General features: G+C 50.2%; 1 protein-coding gene across 4 annotated transcripts in view; it reads left to right on the forward strand.

The window, feature by feature from the left end:
- The window catches only part of L3MBTL1 (L3MBTL histone methyl-lysine binding protein 1), a 43,281-nt gene extending 19,707 nt beyond the window's left edge, over positions 1-23,574 (forward strand). Inside the window, exons 8-22 of one of the 4 annotated variants that reach the window (XM_054467267.2) lie at positions 1,272-1,360; positions 1,877-1,981; positions 2,898-3,033; positions 3,413-3,504; positions 5,383-5,534; positions 5,952-6,028; positions 6,618-6,703; positions 6,893-7,003; positions 7,437-7,551; positions 8,448-8,547; positions 8,708-8,905; positions 9,020-9,069; positions 12,758-12,915; positions 13,360-13,422; positions 20,729-23,574. In XM_054467267.2, coding sequence (XP_054323242.1) covers positions 1,272-1,360; positions 1,877-1,981; positions 2,898-3,033; positions 3,413-3,504; positions 5,383-5,534; positions 5,952-6,028; positions 6,618-6,703; positions 6,893-7,003; positions 7,437-7,551; positions 8,448-8,547; positions 8,708-8,905; positions 9,020-9,069; positions 12,758-12,915; positions 13,360-13,422; positions 20,729-20,863 — 1,667 coding nt within the window. In that variant the 3' untranslated portion in view covers positions 20,864-23,574. Of the gene's footprint in view, positions 1-1,271; positions 1,361-1,876; positions 1,982-2,897; positions 3,034-3,412; positions 3,505-5,382; positions 5,535-5,951; positions 6,029-6,617; positions 6,704-6,892; positions 7,004-7,436; positions 7,552-8,447; positions 8,548-8,707; positions 8,906-9,019; positions 9,070-12,757; positions 12,916-13,359; positions 13,423-13,769; positions 14,502-18,029 lie in introns of those variants that run through there. The other 3 variants (XM_054467268.2, XM_054467269.2, XM_054467270.2) reach the window with 3 other exon arrangements.
- The last annotated feature ends 1,172 nt before the right edge of the window (positions 23,575-24,746 follow it).

Consider the following 24,746-nt stretch of genomic DNA (forward strand, 5'->3'; position numbering starts at 1 on the left):
ATTCTAGCCTTTAAAGGGTGTTTGTCCTCTGTTAGAGGCTAGGACTCCACCTCAGGTTAGATTGAAGGTGCTGCAGGGGTATTCATCTCCCTCTCCAGGACCCTGAGACTTGGAGGCATGGACAGGACCTGGGCTGTAGGTCCTGACCATAGTGTATGCCTGTGAGTGTATGTGTGTGTGCACATAGGCTGTGTGTGTCTGGGAGGGCTGTGGAATCAGTATATCTACTCTGGGGGTACCCATCAAGCACACATATGCACATTTGTGTAAGTCTCTGTAAGTGTTCAGGGGAAGAAGAATCAAAAAAGTGTTTCTTTTTTTTTTTTTTTTTTTTTTTTTTTTTTTAGACAGGGGCTCCCTCTGTCACCCAGACTGGAGTGCAGTGAGTGGCATGTTCTCGGCTCACTGCAGCCCCCGCCTCCTGGGTTCAAGCAATTCTCCTGCCTCAGCCTCCCAAGTAGCTGGGACTACAGGCGTGTGCCACCACGCCTGGATAATTTTTGGTTTTTTGTTTGTTTTTTGAGACAGAGTCTTGCCCTGTTGCCCAGGCTGGAGTGCAGTGGTGTGATCTCGGCTCACTGCAACTTCTGCCTCCCAGGTTCAAGCAATTTTCCTGCCTCAGCCTCCCGAGTAGCTGGGATTACAGGCACGTACCACCACGCCCAACTAATTTTTGTATTTTTAGTGGAGACGAGGTTTCACCATGTTGGCCAGCCTGGTCTCGAACTCCTGACCTCAAGTGATTCACCTGCCTCGGCCTCCCAAAGTGCTGGGATTACAGGCGTGAGCTACCATGCCCAGCCGTGTTTCTTGTTTCTCCCAACCCTTCCACTTCTTCCTATTTTCATGTTTTCCCTCTCATTTCTCTTTTTCCTCTCCTTTCCTTGTGAGTTTAGATGGCATTGTGATTAAGTTCTCTGGCACAGGACTTGTCACTCAGCTTTGTCATGTCAGAGGACAGGGTCCTTCTGTGGCTGAGACTTTGTAACTTCAGTCAGTTGCTGAATAATCCAGAATACTTCTGCTGACAGTGGCCTGAGGGGGTGGGGGGGGGAAGTGACAGGCAGAATTTGGTGTAGCCTCACCTGAGACTGAGCCTCCCCTCAGCCCCCTGTGTCTGGCATCATCATGGTGGGTGGGACCAGAGGGTACATGTGAACACAGACAAAGGTTTGTTTTGGGGGTGAAGGTAGAGCTTGGTCAGGGGAAGCTGAAGAAAGTCATATATCAGGAGCAGCCCAGGAGTTAGCCTGTCTGTCCCCTTTCCACAGCAACAGGTGAGAAGAAGGAATGCTGGTCGTGGGAGTCCTACCTAGAGGAGCAGAAGGCCATTACTGCTCCAGTCAGCCTCTTCCAGGACGTGAGTTGGACAATTTCCCCGTAGGAACAGCTTGTCTTCCCAGTCGAGGGACACACCACCAAACTCAGGCCTTCTGGCGTTTTCTGTGTCAGGCATGCCTCAGTGGACTGGCAGAATGGAAAGGGAGAGACTGTTTAGGGCCCCAGAGTGGAAAAGGGCCCACCATAAGGGGCTGGCAGGGTGGGAAGAAACAGAGGTGGAAGCTAGGCTCACTCATCACTGGGCCTGCAGACTTTTGAATTCTGGTGACTTCTACTCAATTCAGCATTGATCTTTCCATGACTTTGGTGAGAGGGAGCCCTTGAGTCCAGCCCTGACTCACCCACATTTTTCAAGGGACCTGGGAGATATTCTCTCTCTCTCTCTCTAGATCCCTGTAGTAACGATCCCCAAATAAGTTGCCCCTTTGGAAATACCAGGCGGGTGGGGCCTAAAGGCAGCTCCTTCACCCCAAGCCCACTAGGCAAGGATAAGGCTGGATGGAAGCTGGGTCCTCTCCACTCTGTGCGTTGACAGTCCCAGGCAGTCACTCACAACAAGAATGGCTTCAAACTGGGCATGAAGTTGGAAGGCATTGACCCTCAACACCCATCCATGTACTTCATCCTCACCGTGGCTGAGGTGAGCTGGGGCTTGGTACCACCTTTCTGATGATGTCTCTCAGTGCAGATTGATGGATTTTGCTGGGGGCATAGAAGGAAACACCTCCCTCCTCTCAGAGCACACACAATCTAGTAGTGGATTAAGTTGGAATACATAGAAAGCTTAAAAGAACAAAAACCAGATGGAGTGTCATGGGACAGTCCTATTACTGGATGAATGTATACTGTCCACTCTGGGGGAGCTTGAGGAGATCCTGAGGGCCAGGGATGTTGGCATGAGTCAAACAAGGTCCTTGTCCTCTAGGAGCTCACAGTTGTCTGGGGAATCAGCCAAATAAACATGTCAGTGACATGCCACGGGGGTGGCAACAGATTTGAGCTGGGAGGCACAGCTGGGTCAGTTCTGTCTGAGGAGCAGCAAAAGCATAGAGGAAGGGCCTCTTTTGCAGAGTCTTGAGAGATAAGTTGTGAATAAGGAGGGAGCTCCAGGCAGAAGGAGCAAAGTGGGCAAAGGCCCTGGGGCATGGAACAGACTGCTACCTTCAAGGAATTGCCATTAGCTCAGCAAGACTGGAAGCAGAGTGTGAGTGGAGAGCAGTGAGAGAAGGTAGCAGAGGGAAGGGTCATCAGGATCCCTCAGCAGTCCTGAGCCTTGGTGGCTGCCCTCGGAATTCTGTCCAGGGCTCAAAAGGGCAGGAGACTGTCATAGGGTCCACCTCCCTTGCATCCAGAACTCAGGGCTCATGAGTACATGAACTGTCCTCACTGCAGAATAGGACAGGATGGAGTACACTTGGGAGGAAAGAAAGGTGGGGTTGGGGAACCTGCTAGCATTAGAGCCCTTGAGACCACCAGACTGGGCCAGGAGAGGTGAGGGAGACGGGGAGTGGGTTATCTCCTGACATTGGAGTTCCTGATTCCCCTCATGGGGCCAGGTATGTGGCTATCGCCTACGCCTGCACTTTGATGGGTATTCTGAGTGCCATGACTTCTGGGTCAATGCCAACTCCCCTGACATTCACCCTGCTGGCTGGTTCGAGAAGACGGGCCACAAGCTGCAGCCTCCCAAAGGTAAGGCCTAGCTGGGTTGGTCACAGTGAGGCAGTGAGTCCTCAGACCCTTTGCTTCTTCCCCTTGGGTCCCCCGGCTTCCAGCTCTTTTGTTTTCTGACCCTGTACCCTGTTCCAAAGCCAGCCTCTCTTCATCGCATCCTGATGACTCTGCGCTGGGGCCAAGTTGACCAGAAGCCCTAGAACTTCTGCGTTGCACTTGCCCTTTGAGTGTCTACTCAAGTCGTGTCCTGCTTCAGTAGTGGGGGATCCCTGGGCAAGTTCTTGAGGGTTGGGGGGAGGTCCTCAGGCATGCCTGATTCTGCTGCTTCACTGTGGGGTGCCCTCGCTGTGGCCCAGCCTCTGCACGGCGCTCTGTTCATCCCCCTCGAGGGGCCTAGGTTACAAGGAGGAGGAGTTCAGCTGGAGCCAGTACCTGCGCAGCACAAGAGCTCAGGCTGCCCCCAAGCACCTGTTTGTGAGCCAGAGCCACGTGAGTGCCCCTGAGTGAGAGTGGATGTCACTCCCATGTGCCAGAGTTCACTGCAGCTGGCCCAGGGTATCTGACTCATCAGAAGGGAGCTCATGTGCTGGTTCTCTCAGCTTTGTTCTGATCTCTCATATCAGATGGGAGGGGCACAGCTGGGCAGGGTCCAGGACCAGAGATGGGAAGCTGGTTATAGGTTTTTCCTGACTTCCCTCCCTCCTTTACTACTGCAGATACCCTGTCCTCACATCCCCTTGGAGCCCCTGGCCCACTATCCTAGTCTGAGCACTGAGATGTCATTGCTCATATATTCTTGCTTTGGCTTGCTCTGCAGTTCTTTGCTGTAAGGTCAATGCCTCTATTCTGGGAGCTTCTTTTTCCTTCCTTTTGCCCAACGTTGAGACTCTTCCATTTATTTCCAACAATTCATCCCTTGTCCTTTCCTCAGTTCAAGGCAGCTGGCAGCTTATCCAGCAGTTAAAGTATCTCATAATCCCAACCAAAAGGCCTAAGAGATATAGGGAGCCTCCATTAAAAATATCATACTGGACCAGGTGTGGTGGCTAATGCCTGTAATCCCAGCACTTTGGGAGACTGAGGCGGGTGGATCAGCTGAGGTCAGGAGTTCAAGACCAGCCTGGGCAACATGGTGAAACCCCGTCTCTACTAAAAATATAAAAAATTAGCTGGGCGTGGTGGTGGGCGTCTGTAATCCCAGCTACTCAGGAGGTTGAGGCAGGAGAATCGCTTGAACCTGGGAGGCGGAAGTTGCAGTGAGCCAAGATCGCGCCATTGCACTCCAGTCTCAGCAACAAGAATGAAGCTCCGTCTCAAAAAAAATAAGTATATATCAATCTTACTGGCCGGGTGCGGTGGCTCACACCTGTAATTCCAGTACTTTGGGAGGCTGAGGCGGGAGGATCACTTGAGCCCAGGAGTTTGAGACCAGCATAGGCAACATAGTGAGACCCCATCTGTACAAAAAATGTCATTAAATTAGCTGGGCATGGTGCACATGCCTGTAGTCCTAGATACCACAGTAGCTAGCTGAGCTGGGAGGATTGTTTTGAGCCCAGGAATTCGAGGCTACAGCAAGCTATGATTGTACCACTGCACCCCAGCCTGGGCGACAGAGTGAGACCCTGTGTCTAAAAAAAAAACCATATTGAATGTCTAGAGTTCCCATGGGCCCAGGACTCCACCATGCTCTTCAGGCAGAGACAGTTACTCCCCAACCCCAGTCCAGCCCCAGAGTTCATACTTGCAAGTTCCCAGGTGACAGGTGGGGTCCTGCCTGCTGTTGTGACAATGAATGCCGACTTTTAATTCAAACTATTTAAATACTGGCCCCGCCATTGACTAGCATTGTGTTCTGGGCCAAGTGATTTAACTTCTTAAATGGGAATAAGGTTGTTGTAAAGGTCCAAGGAGGTGATGTCTTTTGAAGCTTACATGGCAGGTACTCAGTTTATACTGGTTCCCTGTCTGCCTCCATGCCATAGATGTCCGCTGTTTCTTCCCAGCCACCCCACTGTTGCCACAACTGCCTCAGAACAAGCTGGGAAGGGCTTGTCTGGGTAGGGAAGATTTATACTTGGTTCACCAGGTTCTTTGGGCGAACGCATAGCCTCCTTCCAGGCACTTACCTTCTGGCACAAGCCAGGCCTCTGAGTGCACCTTGGAGGCCAGAGGTTCCTGAGTGCCTCAGGACTCAGGTTATGATTCTGCCCTGGAGGGCCCTCTTTCCCAGCTTATTTCTCCTTCCTTTCTCACTGCCCACACCCCAGGCTTTCCTAGAGAACCTATTCCTTTGTTTGCCAATGGGCTCTGGGCTGGTCCTAGCCAGCTTGGCCCTGGCCGTGGCAGCTCCTCTTTTTCCCCTAGAGTCCCCCACCCCTGGGCTTCCAGGTGGGCATGAAGCTGGAGGCTGTTGACCGCATGAACCCGTCCCTTGTCTGCGTGGCCAGTGTGACCGATGTGGTGGACAGCCGCTTCCTGGTGCACTTTGACAACTGGGATGATACTTATGACTACTGGTAGTAGGAGGGCCCAGACTTGGCCTCAGGGGGTGAGGGGATGGCAGGGGGCAACTGCTTTCATATCTCAGGTACCATGTGGCCCCGCTCAGTCCAATTCTGACATTCAGATCTTCCTCCGGTTGGAAGATAATTGAATTGAGCTTTATCATAAGAAATACAGCTCAATATTAAATGTTTCATCTAAAAATACCATGGTTAAGATGAGCAAGCCCCTATGATTCATGATTTTCCCTTAGATATTATGGTGATGGTAGAGTTTGTAATTCATGTTGCAATTTTCTAACTTTGTCATTGCCATCTGTCTCCCTCTCACTAAGAAGTAGATGAGGGTGGGCCCTGAGCCATGCTTTCAGAGGATGGCAGGCTCAGGGCCTCAAGTTTCTCTTGGGACAGTGACATGTTCTTGGATTTCAGGTGTGATCCCAGCAGCCCCTACATCCACCCAGTGGGCTGGTGCCAGAAGCAAGGAAAGCCCCTCACGCCTCCACAAGGTGACCCTGCAGCCTGAGCAAGCCCCCTTTCCTAAGCCTGGCTCTGCTTCCCTCTCCACTGACCCCTCACCAGTAGTGCCCCAGTAGCTGGCTCTCTAGGGTCAGGGTGAGAGAACAGATATGTCCTGAAGCCTCAGCTTCTTGGTCTGGGAGTTGAGAACCCTTTGATTTTAGGAGACTCCTGTCAAACCCTGACTCCATTGGGGTTTAGGGGAAGAAAGTTACATGACCATCTCAGCAAGGAAACAGGGAATCAGAAGTAAAGAAAATGAGTCCTTCATCCTGGGAGTATTGCATTGGCCCAAATACAGTAGAGATTCAAATGGGGCTGGGGTGGGAGCAACAGGCCAAGAGTGACAGGAGTCAGGGTTCCCAGACAGCCCTGTGAACTATTAGGGTGGTGCTGTGCTTGGTTCTACTAGCACCCATCTGCCTGAGGAGCCCAGTGCAAGGAGCTGGCTGTGGTGATGATGGGAGAGATTCTACTCCAAGGGCCTCTGTCCCTTCCATGTTCCTGGTCCTGCTTGGGGGCAGAGGGCTTCTGCAGTACACCTGGGTGGCTAGACATTGCTCTCATCCTCTCCTCCAGACTACCCAGACCCTGATAACTTCTGTTGGGAGAAATATCTGGAAGAAACTGGGGCCTCTGCTGTCCCTACTTGGGCCTTCAAGGTGGTGAGTCAGTGCCCCCTGCTCCCAGAGCTGAGCTCAGAAAGACATGGAGCACTCAGCTAGCCAGGCTGGGGCCCTAGTTTCTTCTCCTTTGGGCAGGCCCCAGTTTCCCCAGGCACAGCATTTGGGCTCCTGTGGGGCTCAGCTCTGCTGAGCTGGGCCTTGGCCTGAAGGCAGCTGTCCCCTCTGCAGCGACCCCCTCACAGCTTCCTGGTCAATATGAAGCTGGAGGCTGTGGACCGCAGGAACCCAGCCCTGATTCGCGTGGCCAGCGTGGAGGATGTGGAGGACCATCGAATAAAGGTGGCTCTGGGACCCTAGGGCTGGGAAGTGGACAGGCCAGTTGGGCAGGAATTCTGTAGACTGTTTAGAGGTCAAGGGCATCATGGCATGAGAGAGATGAAGCCAAAGATCTTGAATCTCATTCTTGCCTCATCTGTGACTTATTTTTGTGGGCTTGGACAAGTCATTTTCCCTCTCTAAGCCTTACATCATCTGTAAAATGGGCCTAATAATCCTCGTCCCCCCTAAGGATTGCCAGTGGGAGATGCCAGTAACTTAATGAGTGATGCCCTTGGAAAATGTGGTGGCCAAGACTGATTATTGCAGGGTTGGCCCCTTGGTTCTTCCAATCCAGGATCTTGCTTCTGACAGGCCCCAGGGATGGGGAGAGGACCTTCTGGCTGAGCTGGGCTCCATGAGAAACACCTGACTTCCAAGAGCCTTTCCTCCCCAGATCCACTTTGATGGCTGGAGTCATGGCTATGATTTCTGGATCGACGCTGACCACCCAGACATCCACCCTGCCGGCTGGTGCTCCAAGACAGGACATCCCCTGCAGCCTCCTCTCCGTGTGTACCCCTAGGGCACTCTGATCTTTTCCTTTCCCCCCAGGTTCTGACAGTCCTGTGGTTTGCCTACAGAGCTCTGACTCCCCATGCCCAAATATGACCCAGAGGGCTCTGATGCCTACCATGAGTTCCGGAATCCCCCATCCGCCCCACCCCCAGACTATCTGCTACACTAAGCAGTGCTTCTGGCTACCCCAGTTGTCGGGGTTTGGGGTGTTGAGGTGCAAAGGGGCAAGCTCACTTGGTTGCATGTGCTTCAGAGGTGGTCAGGCACCCAGGGATTTCTCTCAGCATCTAGCAGAGCCACACTGAGCGTGCACTGTGTTTGCTAAGGACATGATGGCTTCCTAAAGTAAATTCTGATTGTCTGTGCAGGCAGGGGTTAGAGTTCAGGTCACTGGGCTGCTCAGCCCCATTTTCACCCTTAGGATTTCCCTTCCTTATTTCCCTGCTGCAACCGTGTTTGTCTGACATGGGGTGTTGATCCTTCTTGAATGTTCTCCAAGCATAGGCAGAACCTTAAAAAAGTTACCAAAATCTTGGGGATAAAAACAAGAAAAAGAACTGAGAGTGACATGAATCTGCCAGATGTGGCTTCTAAGGTATGGCTACACCCAACCAGCTCTGAGTGGCTCTTCTCCCCCAGAGTTCTCTCAGAGACTGAGGGCATAGCCTGCAGGTTTCAACAAAGTATTAACATATGAGAGCTAAGCCCTCCTTACCCAGAGAGGGGCAGATATCCAGTAACAGAGAATGGTGTCACAGCCAACGCAGGGCCCTCATCCTTGGGGAGTGGGTTTCTAGTGCTGATCTCTCCAGTGGAAACTGCTCCTTCCCTGCCCCGCACTCCCCACCCCCAGGACTCCATGAGGACTCCCTTCTTTCTGCTCTTTTAGGACCCAGAGAGCCCAGCTCTGCCTCCCCTGGGGGCTGTCCCCCTCTCAGCTATAGGAGCCTGCCCCACACTAGGACCTCCAAATACAGCTTTCACCACCGGTGAGTGAAGGTTCCTGGTGAGAGACCCTCAGCGTTGTTTTGCACTTACTGCATGCAGGCGACTAGGGTCCACCAAAACACACTCCAGATGGGACCAGGGCTGAGGAGGGCTCAGCGGGGACCAGTGGATTCAACCCAACTGAAGCCTCTTCTTCCCCAGGAAGTGCCCCACTCCTGGTTGCGATGGCTCTGGCCATGTCACAGGCAAGTTCACAGCTCACCATTGCCTCTCAGGCTGCCCACTGGCTGAGAGGAACCAGAGCCGGCTGAAAGCGGAGCTGTCTGACTCGGAGGCCTCAGCCCGCAAGAAGAACCTCTCAGGCTTCTCCCCAAGGAAGAAGCCTCGCCATCACGGCCGGTATGGAGGCCAGGGAATCAGGGCCCGGGCTTCCTGGGGGTGTGGAGCCTTGTAGCCTGTTGGACTGGGCCAGACACTGATTCCCTGCCATGGACCTGGTCCCTCTTTCTCCAGAATTGGACGCCCTCCAAAGTATCGAAAGATTCCGCAGGAAGATTTCCAGAGTAAGTCTGGGTTATCTGCTCCTATGTCCTCTGCCGCAGAGTGTACACAGTGAGTGCTCTGTCATTGGTGGGATGAGACAGATTTCCCAGAGTGGGAAAAGCTAGAAGGAGGGCTGTGCCTCTTTGTTTGAGATACTGAGAGCACAGAGCAGTGGCAAAAGCAGTGGAGGGGCCTTGAGTGACCTTGGGTTCCAGTCTCATGTCCCCCATGGCCTTGCCGTGAGTCTGTGGGGAGGGTACGGAGCCTCTCGGGGCCTTTGGTTCTCACTGTGCAGCAGGATGATGCTCCTGCTCTTCTCTGATTCTAGGCTTCCTGGGAAGGAGGCCATGGCTCTCACTTTCTACCTGTGTGACCTTAAGCAAGTCACTTAACATCTTTGAGCTTCAGTTTCCTCACTTGAGTAACTGGATAAAACCTGCCTTTCCATTGTCAATACCTGAAATAACAGTGGTTACTACCACTGCTTACTGCGCACTATGCCAGGTGCTTTATACATACTGTGTCTAACTCTCACAAGAGTTCTCTAACATGTATATTGTTCTTCTGTGAGAGGAGGAATGTGAGTCTCAGAGGGTGAAGTCACTTGCCCAAGGTCATTCACCTTGTAAGGGGGAGAGCTGGCATTCCAACTCGGATTTGACCTGACTCCTCCTGCTGCATGCTGCTGGTATAAGAGACATAAAGCACCTAACCCAAATGTCAGTTCACTTCTCACTCCCCTTGCATTAGCGTGCTTGCTGCTGTAACAAAAATACCATAGACTGGGTGGCTTATACAACAGAAATTTATTTTCCACAGTTCTGGAGGCCAGAAGTCCAAGATCAAGGTGTTGGGAGGCTTGATTTCTTCTGAAGCCTCCCTCCTTGGCTTGCAGATGGCTGCCTTCTTGCTGTGTTGTCACATGGTCTTTCTTCTGTGCACAAGCATTCCTGGGGTCCCATGATGTGTCCAAGTGTCTCTTCTTGTAAGGTTACCAATTGAATTGGATTAGGGCCCATCCTAGTGACCTCATTTTAACTTAATCACTCTTTAAAGGCCCTTTTTCCAAATGCAGTCCCATTCTGAGGCACTGGGGGTTAGGGCTCCAGCATATGAATTTTGCGGGGACACATTTCAGCCCATACCATACTTCAGGGGGAGGGGTATAGTGGCTGAGCCCTGCCCTAGCTGGTGAATTCATCTTACATCTTCAGCCACTAGTACAGGGCCTGATGCACAGCAGGGATGCCTCAGTTGAATGGAATGCATGTCATTTTAAGGCTAAAAGAGACCTTGAGAAATCACCTGGTTTAATGCATCTTTGGCAAGACCCAAGCTGTCACAGTTCTTCAAGAACAGTCTCTGTAACCTGGGCAGTAAGTAACATAGTGATAAAAAGCATAGCTCTGAAGTCAGACTACCTTTTACAGGCTGAGAGATCTTGGGTGGGTGACACTCCTCTCTGAGCCTCACCTTCCTCATCTGTAAAATGCTGATAATAATTGTACCCACCATATGCTGTGGTGAGAGGCTTAACTGAGATGTTCCATGTGAGGTGCTTAGCACAGCTCCCTGCCAGTATTATTAGTCTGAGTCTCTTGCCTCACTTCCTCTTGCTGTCATCTCATACTGTTTCCTCTTTGTGGGAACAGAAGCAATTTCTTCAGCCTCAGACCTGAGTGATGAGGGTCTTGGCCAGCACCTAGACCCTCAGAGTAAGGACTCCTAAGGATCAAACTGCAGTGGGCACCTCTTGTACCCATCTGTGGTACCCATGGTCAGGTCCACTGCAGGACCAAGTTCTGACCACCAGAGGGCACTTGCCTACTGTGTTCATCCCAGAATTAGGCTGTAGAATTCTTGGGAAGCTACATCTTTCCAGAGGCTGAGACTATGTCACGGAGCTGGCAAAGAAGGGCTCACCCAGATCCTTGAGGCACTTCAAGGATAGAGCAGGGGCCATTGCCCAGGTCTCACTTCTGCAGGGCACCCCTGCTCTTCTAGCTGGCCTGTCACCCAGAAGAACCACTGGTCACTCTGGGTTTTGTTCCAGAGGCAACTTCTTACACGCTGGTGGGTAGACCTCCTTAGTGTAGGCTCTGAGGTTTGCTGGTGAACAATTCCATAGGAAGGTCTGCCTGGAGAGGACAGGGCTTGGCTGGGCTTAGTCTTTAGGCCTAGGAGTGTCAGCTACTGAAGGAACTGAGGAGCCATGTCTGAGGAGCCATGTCTGACCTGCAGCTGGATAGTCTGCAGTTAGATAAGACACTGTAACTGCTGGTAAGCGCTCCTGGCCTGTGCTCTTCTCTGTGCTCTGGGGAAGAAAGATAAGGAGAAACGCTCACTACAAACTTGATGTTGTCTCCCAAACCCCACCCCAGGGTATGAAACCCAGTTACAGAGTTTCAGAGAGGGAGTACCTGGGTGTACCAGAGGCCAAACCTGTGGCCAGGTAGATGAGGTGCTAGTGGTGGTAGCTGTCATGAGAGATGCTGAGTGTGCCCCAGACGGGCAATGAGAGGAGCTGGCTGAGCAGGGAGATGGGGCTGTCTGGGGTATGGGCAGGTATTAGGGTTTCTCTGATGAACAGAGAGAGCAGCAGGAAGGCAGTGGCACAGAAGTGTGGTTGGTAGGGCTGAGGATGGAATCCCAGAGGCTTTGTGGGTGAATGGAGGTGGAAGAGCCAGGCTGAAAGGCTGACACTCAGGGAGAGAGGGCAGGACAATCTGTGACCAACAGGGAGGGTCTTTGACAAGAGGGCGCTTGGAGGTGCTGCATTGATGAGCATCTGGAATTAGCACCAGGAGAATAAAGAGCCAATGCTCCTGGACCATGGACAGAGGCTGGGAAGACCCCTTGGGAAAGTGGCCACATTGCACACGGCCAGCCAAGGCTGACAGCAGTGAGTGGGGCCAGGTTTGTCAAAGCAGCCAGAGGGGGATGAAGTCCAAGTCGGCACGTACCAGGCCCCACCAAGGGGGAGGCCAAGCTGAGCAGCATCGGTCGTCAGCTCAGTACAGCTGCTTGAGGTAGGAGGTTGGGGCCAGTGATCCCAGAGGCAGACCAGGAAGCAAAGCTACAGGCAACATGGAGCTGGGGAGTGGGTCAGGGATCACCCTCTAGTGCTGGCATAGGCAGTAGTACAGACCGGGCTGGTGGAGGAGGGGGAGGAACTGGAGCTTGAGGCAATGGCAGTGGCCAGAGGGGTGGTCTTCAGCCTGGTCAGGGGGACTGTGATTCTGAAGCAGAATCACCCTGGCTCTGAGAAAGTTGGTCGTGGCCCAAAAGGACTCATGAGAAGAAGAGTAAACAGAGTGGACTTCTGACGTCAAGGCTGAGCTTGTTTGGATGTTAAGGACCCTTTTGATGGATGGCATCTAGGAAATTATGTCTTTAGAGATGCTGCAGCAGCTCTAAGAGAGTATCCTTGCAGGGCCCAGGGTGGTGCAGCCTCAGAGAGACGGGGTGAGGGTCATTCCAAATAGCTGACCTGAGAGTCTTTGAGAGAGCCACTTTACCAGCAGGAGTGAACACTGTGTGAGGAGTCAGGAGATACGGCTCACCCTCTTGACTCTACAGGCTGTCAGAAGGGGCCCGGAGTCCTGTCTACTCTGCCAGCCAGTCTCCTGAGTGGTGTGGGTATGCATGGGCTTCGGGAACAGTTTAGTCCTCTGCGTCGGCCTGCCAGCCTCTGCCTCTGCTTTCCAGCCCTCACGCCTGATGTCGTGCACCAGTCCCTCTTCATGTCAGCCCTGTCAGCCCACCCTGACCGCTCACTCTCAGTGTGCTGGGAGCAGCACTGCAAGCTCCTGCCAGGAGTAGCGGGCATCTCAGCCTCGACAGTCGCCAAGTGGACCATCGATGAGGTGAGGAGCGAGGGCCCTTCTTTATCCTTCTCTTCCTCTCCTCCTCCCTCTCACCATACCCTGGTGGAAAGGCCCAGGTCAGGTAGAACCCGGTACCACTCCTGGCACTACCTCTTGCTCATCTGTCCTGTACACAGTCCTTTCTAGCTGCCCAGTGGGGGCTGACTGAGACCCTTCCTGATAGGCCCATCGTGGTAGAGGGGGTGGGGGCTGTGCTGCTGTTTCAGCCAGAAATCCAGCAGGAGAGGCAGGCTTCAGTCCCAGGCCTCAGAAGCAAGGGGCCCAACTTGGCACATCTGCCAGCATAGAAACCCTAGGATCCTTTTAGGCTGGTGAGAAAAAGCAGCATTGGCACAGCTCAGAAGCACCTAGGCCGTGGAGGCCAGCTCTCCCTACATACCTAAGCTCTGTCCCCTGGTCAACATGTCATCTTTGGTTTCCAAGGTCTTCGGCTTTGTTCAGACCCTGACAGGTTGTGAGGACCAAGCACGCCTCTTCAAAGACGAGGTAAGGTGCAAGTGCAGAGTGGGAGACAGAGCCGGGGTCACTGTCCTTAAGACGGCAGGAAGCAGGTGCCCTCCCCAGTGTCGCCTCTGCTAGGGAGGGACCCGTGTTGCCCCACCGGGCAAGAATAGTCAGAGTGACCCATGTGTCTGGGAAGAATCTAGTCTGGACTATGGCCCAGCTTGGGGACCCTGTGTGCTCAGATCATCTTCAGGAAAGAAAAGGCATCCTGGAGACAGGAGTCCATTCACTCCTCTGCTCTCTACCCACACATTTGCTTGCCAAAGTTAGCTTTGCCAGTGATAGTCAATAAATTAAAGTGTACTTTTTTTCCCTTTAATCCAATATAGCTGATAATTAAACTGTATTTTGAATGACACAGATATTGTGATTTACTGCAAGGATCCTAACACACACTTAAAATCAGGAGCCAAGGAGTAGTGAGTTGTAGATGAAAAAAGAATGTCAGCTTTGGAGACAGTCTGGGTTTAAATCCCAGTTCTGTCCATTTGAGCTGTTTACTGTCTCTGAGCCCACATCTTCTTGTCTGTAAAATGGAGATAAAGTGGGTGTAATGAGGTCTACCTTGCAGAGCCGTTGTGAGCATTGGAAATGATGAATGAACCGCACCAGAACGTCTAGTATAATTACAGTCATGCATTGCTTAACGATGGGGACACATTCTTAGAAATGTGTCACTAGGCAATTCTGTCATTGTATAAACATTATAGAATGTACTTACACAAACCTAGATGTTATATGCATTTTTATTTACATGTATATTTTCACATGAAAAACCAAATGTCCCAGCATTATTACCGAATGTCAGTCATTTCCCCTACTTGATCTGCAATGCCAATATCAAGGGCCATGGATCAGGTTTCTGTATATGTTCTACTATAATCTTACGGGACCATGGTTTTAAATGTGGAATCATTGATGGAAATGTCTTTATGTAGTATATGGCTGTGTATCACTAGTATATAATAGAGCAATGTTATGGAGGAATATGTAGATCCAATCACTTTACCTATACAAAATGACTGCTATGGTGGGAACACAATAAACACCAGTTTTGACTTTTAGTGCATAGTTGCCCTTAAGTAAAGAACTTTGTCGGCCGGGTGCAGTGGCTCACGCCTGTAATCTCAGGACTTTGGGAGGCCAAGGCGGGTGGATCACCTAAGGTCAGGAGTTCAAGACCAGCCTGGCCAACATGGTGAAACCCTGTCTCTACTAAAATTACAAAATTAACTGGGTGTGGTGGCATGCACCTGTAGTCCCAGCTACTCGGGAGGCTGAGGCAGGAGAATCACTTGAACTTGGAAGGCGGAGGTTGCAGTGAGCCGGGATTGCACCACTGCACTCCAGCCTAGGCAACAGAACGAAACTCCATCTCAAAAAACTTAAAGTAGTTGGCTCTTCTTGCCCTGGAAGAGTGTCTGTATCCAAGCCCAGCACAGCCAGTTTCCTCCTTTGAGCTGTGTGTGGTGGAGCTCCCAAACTCCTCCCACTTCCAGGTGCTTTCCTTGCCCTCTGGGTTGATGATCTTCTTCTCTTCATGTACGTGTCCAGAGCTGAACTCCCTGTTTTCGATGGCCTCTGGCCAACATAGAACACACTGGGGTGCTGCTCCCCTAGAGGTGTTTTAATTGAGATAAAATGCCTATAGAGAGATAGGCACACATCTTGAAAGTACAATTTCACAGGTTTTATGACATGTCTGCCCTTGAACTCAGCACTTCAATCAAGATACAGACATTTCCTCTCGTGTTAAGTCGTACAAAAAAAAATTAACAAAAAAAAAGAAAAGTAAAAGATACAGACATTTCCCTCATACCAGAAAGTTCTTTCTCAGCCCCTTTTAGACAGTCCGCACCCCAAAAGACAACCACTTTTCTAATTTCTAGCATCGTAGATGAGCTTTGCCTGTTCTTGAACTCATATAAATGGAATCATAGAGCATGTACTCTTCTAGGTCTGTCTCTGCACAGTGTCATGTTTTTGAGGCTTCTCCATGTGTTATCTGTATCTGTAGTTTGTTTGTTGCTGACTGGTGTTCCATTTTATGAGTATACCATAATTTCTTGTTAATGGACAACATTAGGATTATTTTCTCTTCCCCTAGATTTGAACCCTATTTTTTTGTTAGCAAAACTTAAGTTTGCCCTAGCTTTATGATAGCTACATCACACTAGTTTGGGATTCATGAAAGCCCCCAGGTGGTTTTCATGTCAACTACAGTCGAACCAAATTTTCCAGTGAGTACTTGCACCACTGAGATTTTTTTTTTAAATTAACCTAATGTAAAACTTTACATCCACCCTATTAAATGTTATCTGGTTGGTTTCATAGCCTTGTTTTAAATCTTGGTTCTGTCATCTATGATGTTAATAAGGCTTTCCAACCTCATACAGCTTGCACATTTGATAACTAAGCCTTCTGTGTCTTTGTCCAAGTCTTAACATGTTTTATGAGAAGGCAGAACCACGTGGCACCCTGTTTCAAACCTTTCTGTAGGTTGACCACAGGTCATAAGGCAACACTCTTCGAATGTAGTTGTTCAGCCAGCTGCAGAGCCACCCAAGTTTCATCCTCCAGCCTATGCTTGGCTTTGCATTCTCTTCTTCTTGGGACAAGGGCTATGTCTCCCAGGAACATCTGCTGTTGTCTCTTGGTTCAGCATGGTCTGTGATGTAAAAAACTAGTGGCCAAAGGGAGGTGTACTGGTAGACTGCCAGCATTAAATAGAATCTCAGAGTGGAGCAGGACCTTTATGGGGTCTGAGGATCACCATCTCCAGTGTCTGGCCCATGTCATCAGTTTCCCCAGGTAGGACAATGCTCCAGGAGTGGGCTCTCTCTGGCTTAACTGATGATTGGGTATTCAGGGACACCAATCAAGATGCTCTCCATCTGGGACACAGACCAGCCAGTAGAGGGTTGCTTCATGAGTGAGGAATTAGAGCAAAGTGCGTAGATGGTCTTATGGTTGTTCTGTACTGGTGGCCCTAAAAGTAGTCTGTCCAGTCCTCTCTTTGTCATCTTTATTGTAGCCATTGTGTATTTGTCTAATTCATCAGCAAATAATTATTGATGTCTACTTTGTGCCTGGCCTTGTATAAGGTGATGTGATACTGAAGCAGGTAAGAACAGGTCCCTGCTCTTAAGGTTCTCTGCATGGTAGGGGAGACAGAATTGTAGGTTGTTGCTCCTGGTGGAGTGTGGTAAGGGCCATGAAAGACACATGTGCAGGTGTCCTGGGAGCCCAGAGGAAGGGGAGGACAGAGAGGGGCCAATGGACTCTACTAACTGTGTAGCCAGATGTTTACTGGCAGCTTCCTGCTTCCCAAATGTCCGATTTTCTTGGGCTCCTGGTAGACCACACCTTTCTGCTGTGAAAGCATAGAAGTCCCAGTGGGGTTTTGAAAGTGCTGATTAAATCTTAGCTTGACCTGTGTTAAACATTCCATGTGTGGCTCTCTCAAGATCTACCCAGATCACCTCAATTTTAGGAAATTCCCTGGACCTCTCCACAGCACTGCAGGCTGTTGCTTAGGGTGGATTATTGTATGGCTTATTTTATCCATTTTCCTGTTGATTTCCTCTACCTTCAAGGTCAGAACATGACCCTTTTCCTGATCATATGACTCAAAACTCCCCATACCCACCAGCACACAGACAACATCTTAGATTTTCTGAGGTCATTCCATTGTTCCTTACCTAGTTTCAGACTGCCAGACCACAGACTCTGGCCTTTGCTTTGAAGAACCTGGAACCTGGGCTTTGGCAGTTACCGTGGGTGAGAAATCTCAGGCGATAAACAAGGAACCATATACCAGTGGGTTCTCTGAATGATAAGAACTGAAATCCTGACCGGGGCAGTGGTTCACTCCTGTAATCCCAGCAATGTGGGAGGCCAAGGTGGGCAGATTATTTGAGGTCAGGAGTTCGAGACCAGCCTGGCCAACGTGGTGAAACCCAGTCTCTGTGAAAAATAAAAAAAAATTAGCCAAGCATGGTGGTGCATGCCTGTAGTCCAGCTACTCGGAAGGCTGAGGCATGAGAATCGCTTGAACCTGGGAGGTAGAGGTTGCAGTGAGCTGAGATCGTGCCACTGCACTCCAGCCTGGGCACAGAGCAAGACTCTGTATCAAACAAACAAACAAAAAAAAAAAAAAAGAAAAGAAATGAACTCCTGGGCCGGGCGCAGTGGCTCACGCCTGTAATCCCAGCACTTTGGGAGGCCGAGACGGGCGGATCACCTGAGGTCAGGAGTTCGAGACCAGCCTGGCCAACATGGTGAAACCCTGTCTCTACTAAAAATACAAAAATTAGCCGGGCATGGTGGTGGGCGCCTGTAGTCCCAGTTACTTGGGAGGCTGAGGCAGGAGAATTGCTTGAACCCGGGAAGTGGGGGTTGCAGTGAGCCGAGATCATGCCATTGCACTCCAGCCTGGGCAACAGAGTAAGACTCCGTCTCCAAAAAAAAAAAAAAAAAAAAAAAAGAAATGAACTCCTGTAAGAATCTATACTTAACTCTGCCAGGGGTTCCTTTCCTTCATATCCTGAACTTCGAGATCTCCCTGGCCAGGCTTTGTGATTCAATAGGACCATCAAGAAGGAGCCCCAGAGGCCCGGCATGGTGGCTCACATCCATAATCCCAGATGTCAGGAGTTCAAGACCAGCCTGGCCAACATGGTGAAACCCTGTCTATACGAAAAATACAAAATTAGCCGGATGTGGTGGCACATGCCTCTGGTCCCAGCTACTCAGGAGGCTGAGGCAGAAGAGTCACTTGAACCTGGGAGGCGAAGGTTGCAGCGAGCTGAGATCATGCCACCGTACTCCAGCCTAGGTGACAGAGCAAGACTCAGTCTTTAAAAAAAAAAAAAAGGTGGGGGCTCCAGAGCCAGACCGGCATGAGGTGTCTGAATCTGGATGTTTCTGCACAGACACATCTGCTGGGGGGTCAGCAAAGAGAGCTCCTCAGGTCCAAGGGAGCTGCCTCCTGGGATGACCACTTGGCATCCCCCTCACAGCTCCCAGTGTCTCAGGCAAGCAGTATCTCCAGTGCTTCCCCATCGAGGAGGTGCTGGAGAGAGAGCAGAATGGCTGACTCCTTGAGAAAGGGGGAAATGTGCTTATTCAGCAGGCCCTGGTCTCAGACCTGGGAAGCCCCTTTTCACTTGAGGGGTCATTTTAGAGCATTAGAAAGGAAGCTTAATGCAGATAATCTCATTGGTGTGTTTGGCTACTAGACTTTTCATTTTCTTTTGGGGGGAAGGTTTTTAGCCATCAGAAGTGCCAGTTTTCAGAGCCTTCTTGGGTAGTGAATTGGGAAAGACCAGGTAACTGTTTTCTCAGAGCTGCTGGGGGGACAGATATATGGGGTTCATTCCCCGACTCTATCCTGCTTCCGTTTAACCTCTAAGGTTGCCAGCCTCTCTGAGATACAGTCCTGTTGTCACCACACCTCAGAGATCCTTTCATTCATTCTTTCTGGATTTACTGAGCACCCGACTTATGTCAGGTAAGCAGCCTCCTGGTGCTCCTGGAAGGCAAATGAAGAAATACGTACAATTCAGGGGAGTTTGTGGAACTGTGTGAACTCCCGACAGAGTGGAAGGAGTGGGCAGTTCTGACTGCTGGGGAAGCATGCTGACAGTGAGCAGGCCTTCCTGGCAGGGGTGGCAGAGGGAACAGAGCTGCAAGGCAGAAGATACCCAGTTATTGGGGAAGGGTCTGTAGTGCAGTCTGTGGAGCTAGGTGTGAGGAGGGCTCACTTGGAACTGTGGGACAGGGCCAGGCTTGGGTGGCATCGCCCCCTGAGCTGCATGAGTCATGTCCATAGGATACCCCTACCCAGCTTTCACAGTGGTTAAGAACACAGGTCAGCACTTATAAGCTAGGTATATCTTGGGCAAATTCTGTAGCCTGTCTGCCTTGGTTTTCTCATCTGTATAATCGAGATAATGCTGGTATTGCTTCATAGGGTTATTGTGAGGATTAACTGAGTTAATACACAACAGGTGCTTAGGAGCAGTGCCTGGCATGTAAGAAACAACATAGAAGTGTTTTCATTGCTATGATGCTTGAGGGGTGAGCATAGGAGGGATGGCATCTCCTCAAAAACAGGGTCCCCCAGCTCAGTCTCTTGACCCTCACAGCCTGCCTCCCAGCTCTCTTCATTCTATCCCATCCTCCACAACTGACTTCCCTTCTTGACTCTACCCATATACCTAGCTACTAGAATTAACAATTACTAATATTTTCCATATTTGTTTCACCTGTATTTGGATGAAGTAATTTTAAGTAAATTTTAGACATCATGACATTTCACCCCTGAGGACATAACTTGCGTCTCTAAAAACTAAGGACTTTCTTTACATAACCACAATATTGTTATCCCAGTACCAAATTGCAAGTAACTCCTTTATATCATCCAATACCCAGTCTGCATTCATATTTCCCCAGTTCTCAGGATACTTTTTGCAGTTTTTGAGCCAGAATCCAAACAAGGCCTACATAATTGGTTTTGGTTTTTATGTCTCTTAAGTTTCTTTTATTCTAGAAGAGCCCCCCGCCCCCATCCTTTTTTTCCTTTTTTAATGACATTTTTAAAAGTCAGAATGTGGTTTTTTGGATTTGTCTGGTTGCTTTCTAGTGGTGTCACTTAACTTGTTCCTCTATCCCCTGTATTTCCCATGAACTGAAAGTTAGATCCAAAGGCTGGGTTAGAGTTAGGTTAAATTTCTCACTGTCACTGTCTCTGTTTCTCTCTCTGTGTCTCTCTGTCTCCCCCTGCCCCCCTCTGCTTTTGGCAAGACTAGTTCCTAGGTGACACTATGTACTTCGTACTGCCTCATGTCGGAATGCACACAATGTCTGCTTGTCTTGCTGTCAGCAGCACTAAGGTTGACCAATGAGGTCATGTGGGGACAACAACAGCAGGTTTCTCAAAGCCACTGTCTGTGAGGACTCAAAAGACATTTTGCGGATACAAATGCTAAACCTCAGACCAGTCAGCAGAAAGAGAGAAAGAGAACAAGTGTGTGAACACGGGGAAACCAGTGGCTGTCTTTCTTTCCTTCTCCGTCCCCATTGCTGTCTTCCTTTTTTCCTTTCTCCCTCCCTTCTCCTTTCTCCCTGTCCTTTCTCTCCACCTCTCTCCTTCCCTTTCTTCCGCATATCCTTTACTCCTACTCCCCTCCCCCATTCCCCATGCGCACCCCTCCCTTTCCTTCACCCCTGCCCCGTGACCCTTTCCACCTTCTCCACTTTCCACCTCCCTCCCGCAACCCCTCAGATGATTGACGGCGAGGCCTTCCTTTTGCTGACACAGGCGGACATTGTGAAGATCATGAGCGTCAAGCTGGGCCCAGCCTTGAAGATCTATAACGCCATTCTCATGTTCAAAAACGCCGATGACACCTTAAAGTGACTGGCCCAGGGCTGGGCCCTCCTGCGGCCCCTGCTTGGCCTCCCTCTCCAGCTGATGCTTTCTTCCTGACCTGAGTTCCTCATACCCCACACGTCCCCATGCTCCACCTATGTCTGACCAGGGCTGGTCCTTCCTAGAGGGTGCATGGGAGCTGAGGAGCCCTGGGGAGGGTAAGGCACCCAGCCCCAAGTCCTAGAGCTCATTCGCCACCAGGCTTGTCAGTGAGGGCGTGACTGGCAGGGGCATTACTCATGGAGTCAGTTGGACTGTGGCAGCCTCACAGCCCCAGTGGACTTTTATTTTATTACCAAAGGGTCTTTTTCTTGGCAGTTGAGGAGAGACTAGTAGAGCAGCAGTCCTTCAATCTGAGGCCCCTTTCCCTTTTTTGGTATCTCTGTGTACTTTTCTCTCCTTGGCTCCTTTCCTCCTGCCAAGAAGTGACCCCACCGCAAACGTATTTACTCCTGGAGGTACCTCCTCCCTTTCTGTCTGCTGGTTTTGCTGCCCTCATTCTGCTGCTTCGTTTCCTGGGCAGTGCCCCCAGCCAGACCCCACTGGCTCTTCCCCCTGAGGTATGTGAACCTCGGAAACATGTTTTCATAAGATCCCTTGGAAGTCTCTAGCTGCCTTTCTCTCTTTTGCCCAGAATTTAGAGATTCTGAGCCAAGATGCCTTCCTGAACTTACCCAGTTCTGGACCAGTTGGCATTTTAGTATCCCACGCCAAGTCCAAGTTCCAGCAGAATGAGCAGGTGGCTAGAGCCTGTTTTATAGATGGCAGAGGTTGAGGTTCCACTGCTGTTTTCCATACACCCTTCATGTGTTGAGTCTGGGAAGGAGTAAGCCTAGCCTGCCAGTAGCCTAGGTTAGGAGACCAGCATAAGGATTTGTTAGACAATCTCGGGTCTTTGGCCAGAGGGGCAGCTCCAGCAGGCATAGTGGTGCCTGAAGTTAGGAATAGTGTCCTCTCTGTAGCCTTGGACCTCAGCCAAGGTATTGCCCATGGGGTGATGGCTCCAGGCCTGCCAGGCCTTCTGCCATGAGAATGTAGCACTCTGTGTAGCACACACCCCCATGACATCATTCAACCTGTCCCTTAAATGTTGACCACTAGCTCTTGCAGCATCTTACAAAGATGACTTGAAGTTGGGAGTTAGGAAGGTGAACTTTTCTATCTGAATTCTCTGGGTCCCTGAAGCCCTCCTTGCCACTCTCCATCTGTCTTGCACTGCCAGCCGGGCCCCTGCTGGGGCTCTGGGACTTCCACTTCTCGGTCCACATAGGAACCCAGCTTCCACTGAGTCACTGCCAAACCTGCCTCCCAGCCTGGGTGGGAAGGGGGAGAGCCACTGGCAGGAGCCAGCCCCACATGGAGGTGAGGAGCCACTGCCAACCTCCTGTGCTCAGGTGCTGATGTGGGCCTGCAGAGTGTGGGGCCGGTGCCTTCCCCCAGACCCCTTCTCTCAATCGTGTGATGCGTGTGTGTGTGCACGTGTGTGTGTGTGTGTGTGTGTGGCACTCTCAGAAGTGTTTGACAGGGTGCAGATGTGAGGCTCAGTGTTGGGAAAATGCCAAGGGCTATTATCATTAAAATTTGAAGCTTTATTTTTCCCTTAGAAGTGGGAAACCCAGAGCTCTGTTGATTTCCTACCACAACCCAGTAGGGGCCTCTCTCTCCCATGGGCTGGACAGCTTTTTGAGGAAGCCATTCAGCTCCCACAGTTGAGCTCCCACAGGGCTTCAGGTGTCCCTTCCCTTTCAACTGCTTAGAGGCAGCTTTGAGCACAGCCTTCCTGGAAGGAAGCTAGGCAAGCCCTGCCACACAGCGAAGGTTGGGTTTACAAGGGTGACACTGGTACCCCCTTGGCCAAGAGTAAAAAAGAACAAGTCTAAGCCTTGCTTTTATCTTGGTTGTCTGGGTGGTGGCAGAACTCATCAGCTCCTTATCCTCAGTCTGTTCCTCTAAAAGATGAGAGATGTTCACTGACTTTGTGTGGTGAGAAGGCAGCAAGTACTCACGGCTGGTGCTGTGGGACCTCATAGCTTCTAAGGAGAGAGGCTGGGAGGGTCTTTGCCATCGGATCTGCCAAGCACCTAATGCTTGCCTGTGGTGAAGGCAAGATGGACCAAGGGCCTTGGAGAAAAGGGCTCCCAGGCCTCTGAACTTTGAGGCCTCAGCACTTTCTGCACTATTGTCAAACTCTTTGGAAAGAAACCAAATCATTAAAAAGTAGAAAGAAATCTGCCTCTTGTCTGCCCTACTGCCCCTTTACCCCCACTCTGTCCCCAAATGATATTATTGCACCTTGACCTGGGAATGCAGAGAGGGGAGGGAGTTGGCAGAGATTCCTGGTGCCCTCTGCCCTCCTAGCAACAGGTGCCACTTATATTTTGGCCCCTGGCAGCCTCGCCCAGCCCCTGATCATCCCAGGCCTAGGGCAGTTAGGACCTTTCTGTTTATTTTCTGAAGCAGAGAGAATGATCTCAGAGTCTGCAAATGAAGCCTTTTTTGCACTTTCATTCACATGCACTTTGGTGGGGTTACATTTTTGTACTTGCCTCTTGTGTGTGCACATGTGTGTATGTGTTCTTTAAGAGAATCTTCTGGCTTAAGCTGAGGTGACTCTTGAGGGAGAAAAAGTTACAAACAAAATGTGGTGTGATTTGTCAGTGTATCAAAACAACATAAATAAACTTGAACAACTGATATGCAGCCAGAGTCTGTTTCTATTTTCATGATAAAACATCCAGAGAACACAAAATGATTATCAGTAGTGGCATTACTGAAGAGACTAAAGTGTTCTCTTTGTTGTTAGTTGGGGTCCTTATAGTTTTTAAGAAAAGAAACAAAGAATAAGGATAAATGGGTATCTGTCTGCATTGAAAGTGTAAACAGTGGGAACTTCCAGAGATCAGTGTGTAAAAGGGCCCGATCCTTAACATTTGATAAATGGTCAAGCGCAGAAAATTCAATGAAACCTCTAATTTTTAAAATAATAATATCAGGCTGGGCACAGTGGCTCACACCTGTATTCGTAGCCACTTTGGAGGGCCAAGGAGGGAGGATCGCTTGAGGCCAGGAGTTCAAGACCATCCTGGGTAACGTAGCTAGATCCTGTCTCTATTTAAAAAAAAAAAAAAAAAGTATTTTTAATGGTGGCGTATGCCTGTAGTCCCGGTTACTTAGGAGGCTGAGGTGGGAGGATCACCTGAGCCCAGGAGTTCGAGGCTGCAGTGAGCTGTGATTGCACCACTGTGCTCTATCCCGGTGCTCAAATAAAAAATGAAAACATCAAACTTTCAGATGGGGAAATGTCAACCTGAACAGTTAGATTTTGTTAAGCTTCCCAGAGACTACAAGCAGGTGGGAAGGTGGCATCTTTCCCACCTTAAAGTGTTTGATCACTTTAACTGCTTTCTTGTCAATATCCTTAATTTCTTTGCCCTGCTGCTGTTCCAGATCACTTGTCTAGAAGCTCCAACCATGGAGCTGTCCGAGAGCGCATCCTCTCCACACCACAACTGGGAACCTACCTGACTGAGATTGGTGCCGTGATAGACTGGTAGTCCCTGGCTTCAATGTGAACTGAACCCTCAGGGCTACCCAGGAAGCACGTAGGGTCTGGGGGCTTTAGCTCTGACTTCCTTTTTCATGCTTCTCAAACCTCCTACCCCATTGTCTTGACAGATATCCTTACCATCCATGTCACAGAGAAAGTGGAAGTCATAGGAAGAAACACCTTCACCTTCCTGCCATCTCATCTGCATGTCTCCTCCCACCCACATTCATTCTGTTTCTTTCCTATTACAGTGGAAGACTTGATGCTTCCACTTGTCAGAAGCTAATCTTCTACTAGCCATGGCTGCAATAAAAGGAAAAGAAA

This window comes from Pongo pygmaeus, chromosome 21, assembly GCF_028885625.2.
Source record: "Pongo pygmaeus isolate AG05252 chromosome 21, NHGRI_mPonPyg2-v2.0_pri, whole genome shotgun sequence".
Taxonomy (NCBI): Eukaryota; Metazoa; Chordata; class Mammalia; order Primates; family Hominidae; genus Pongo; species Pongo pygmaeus.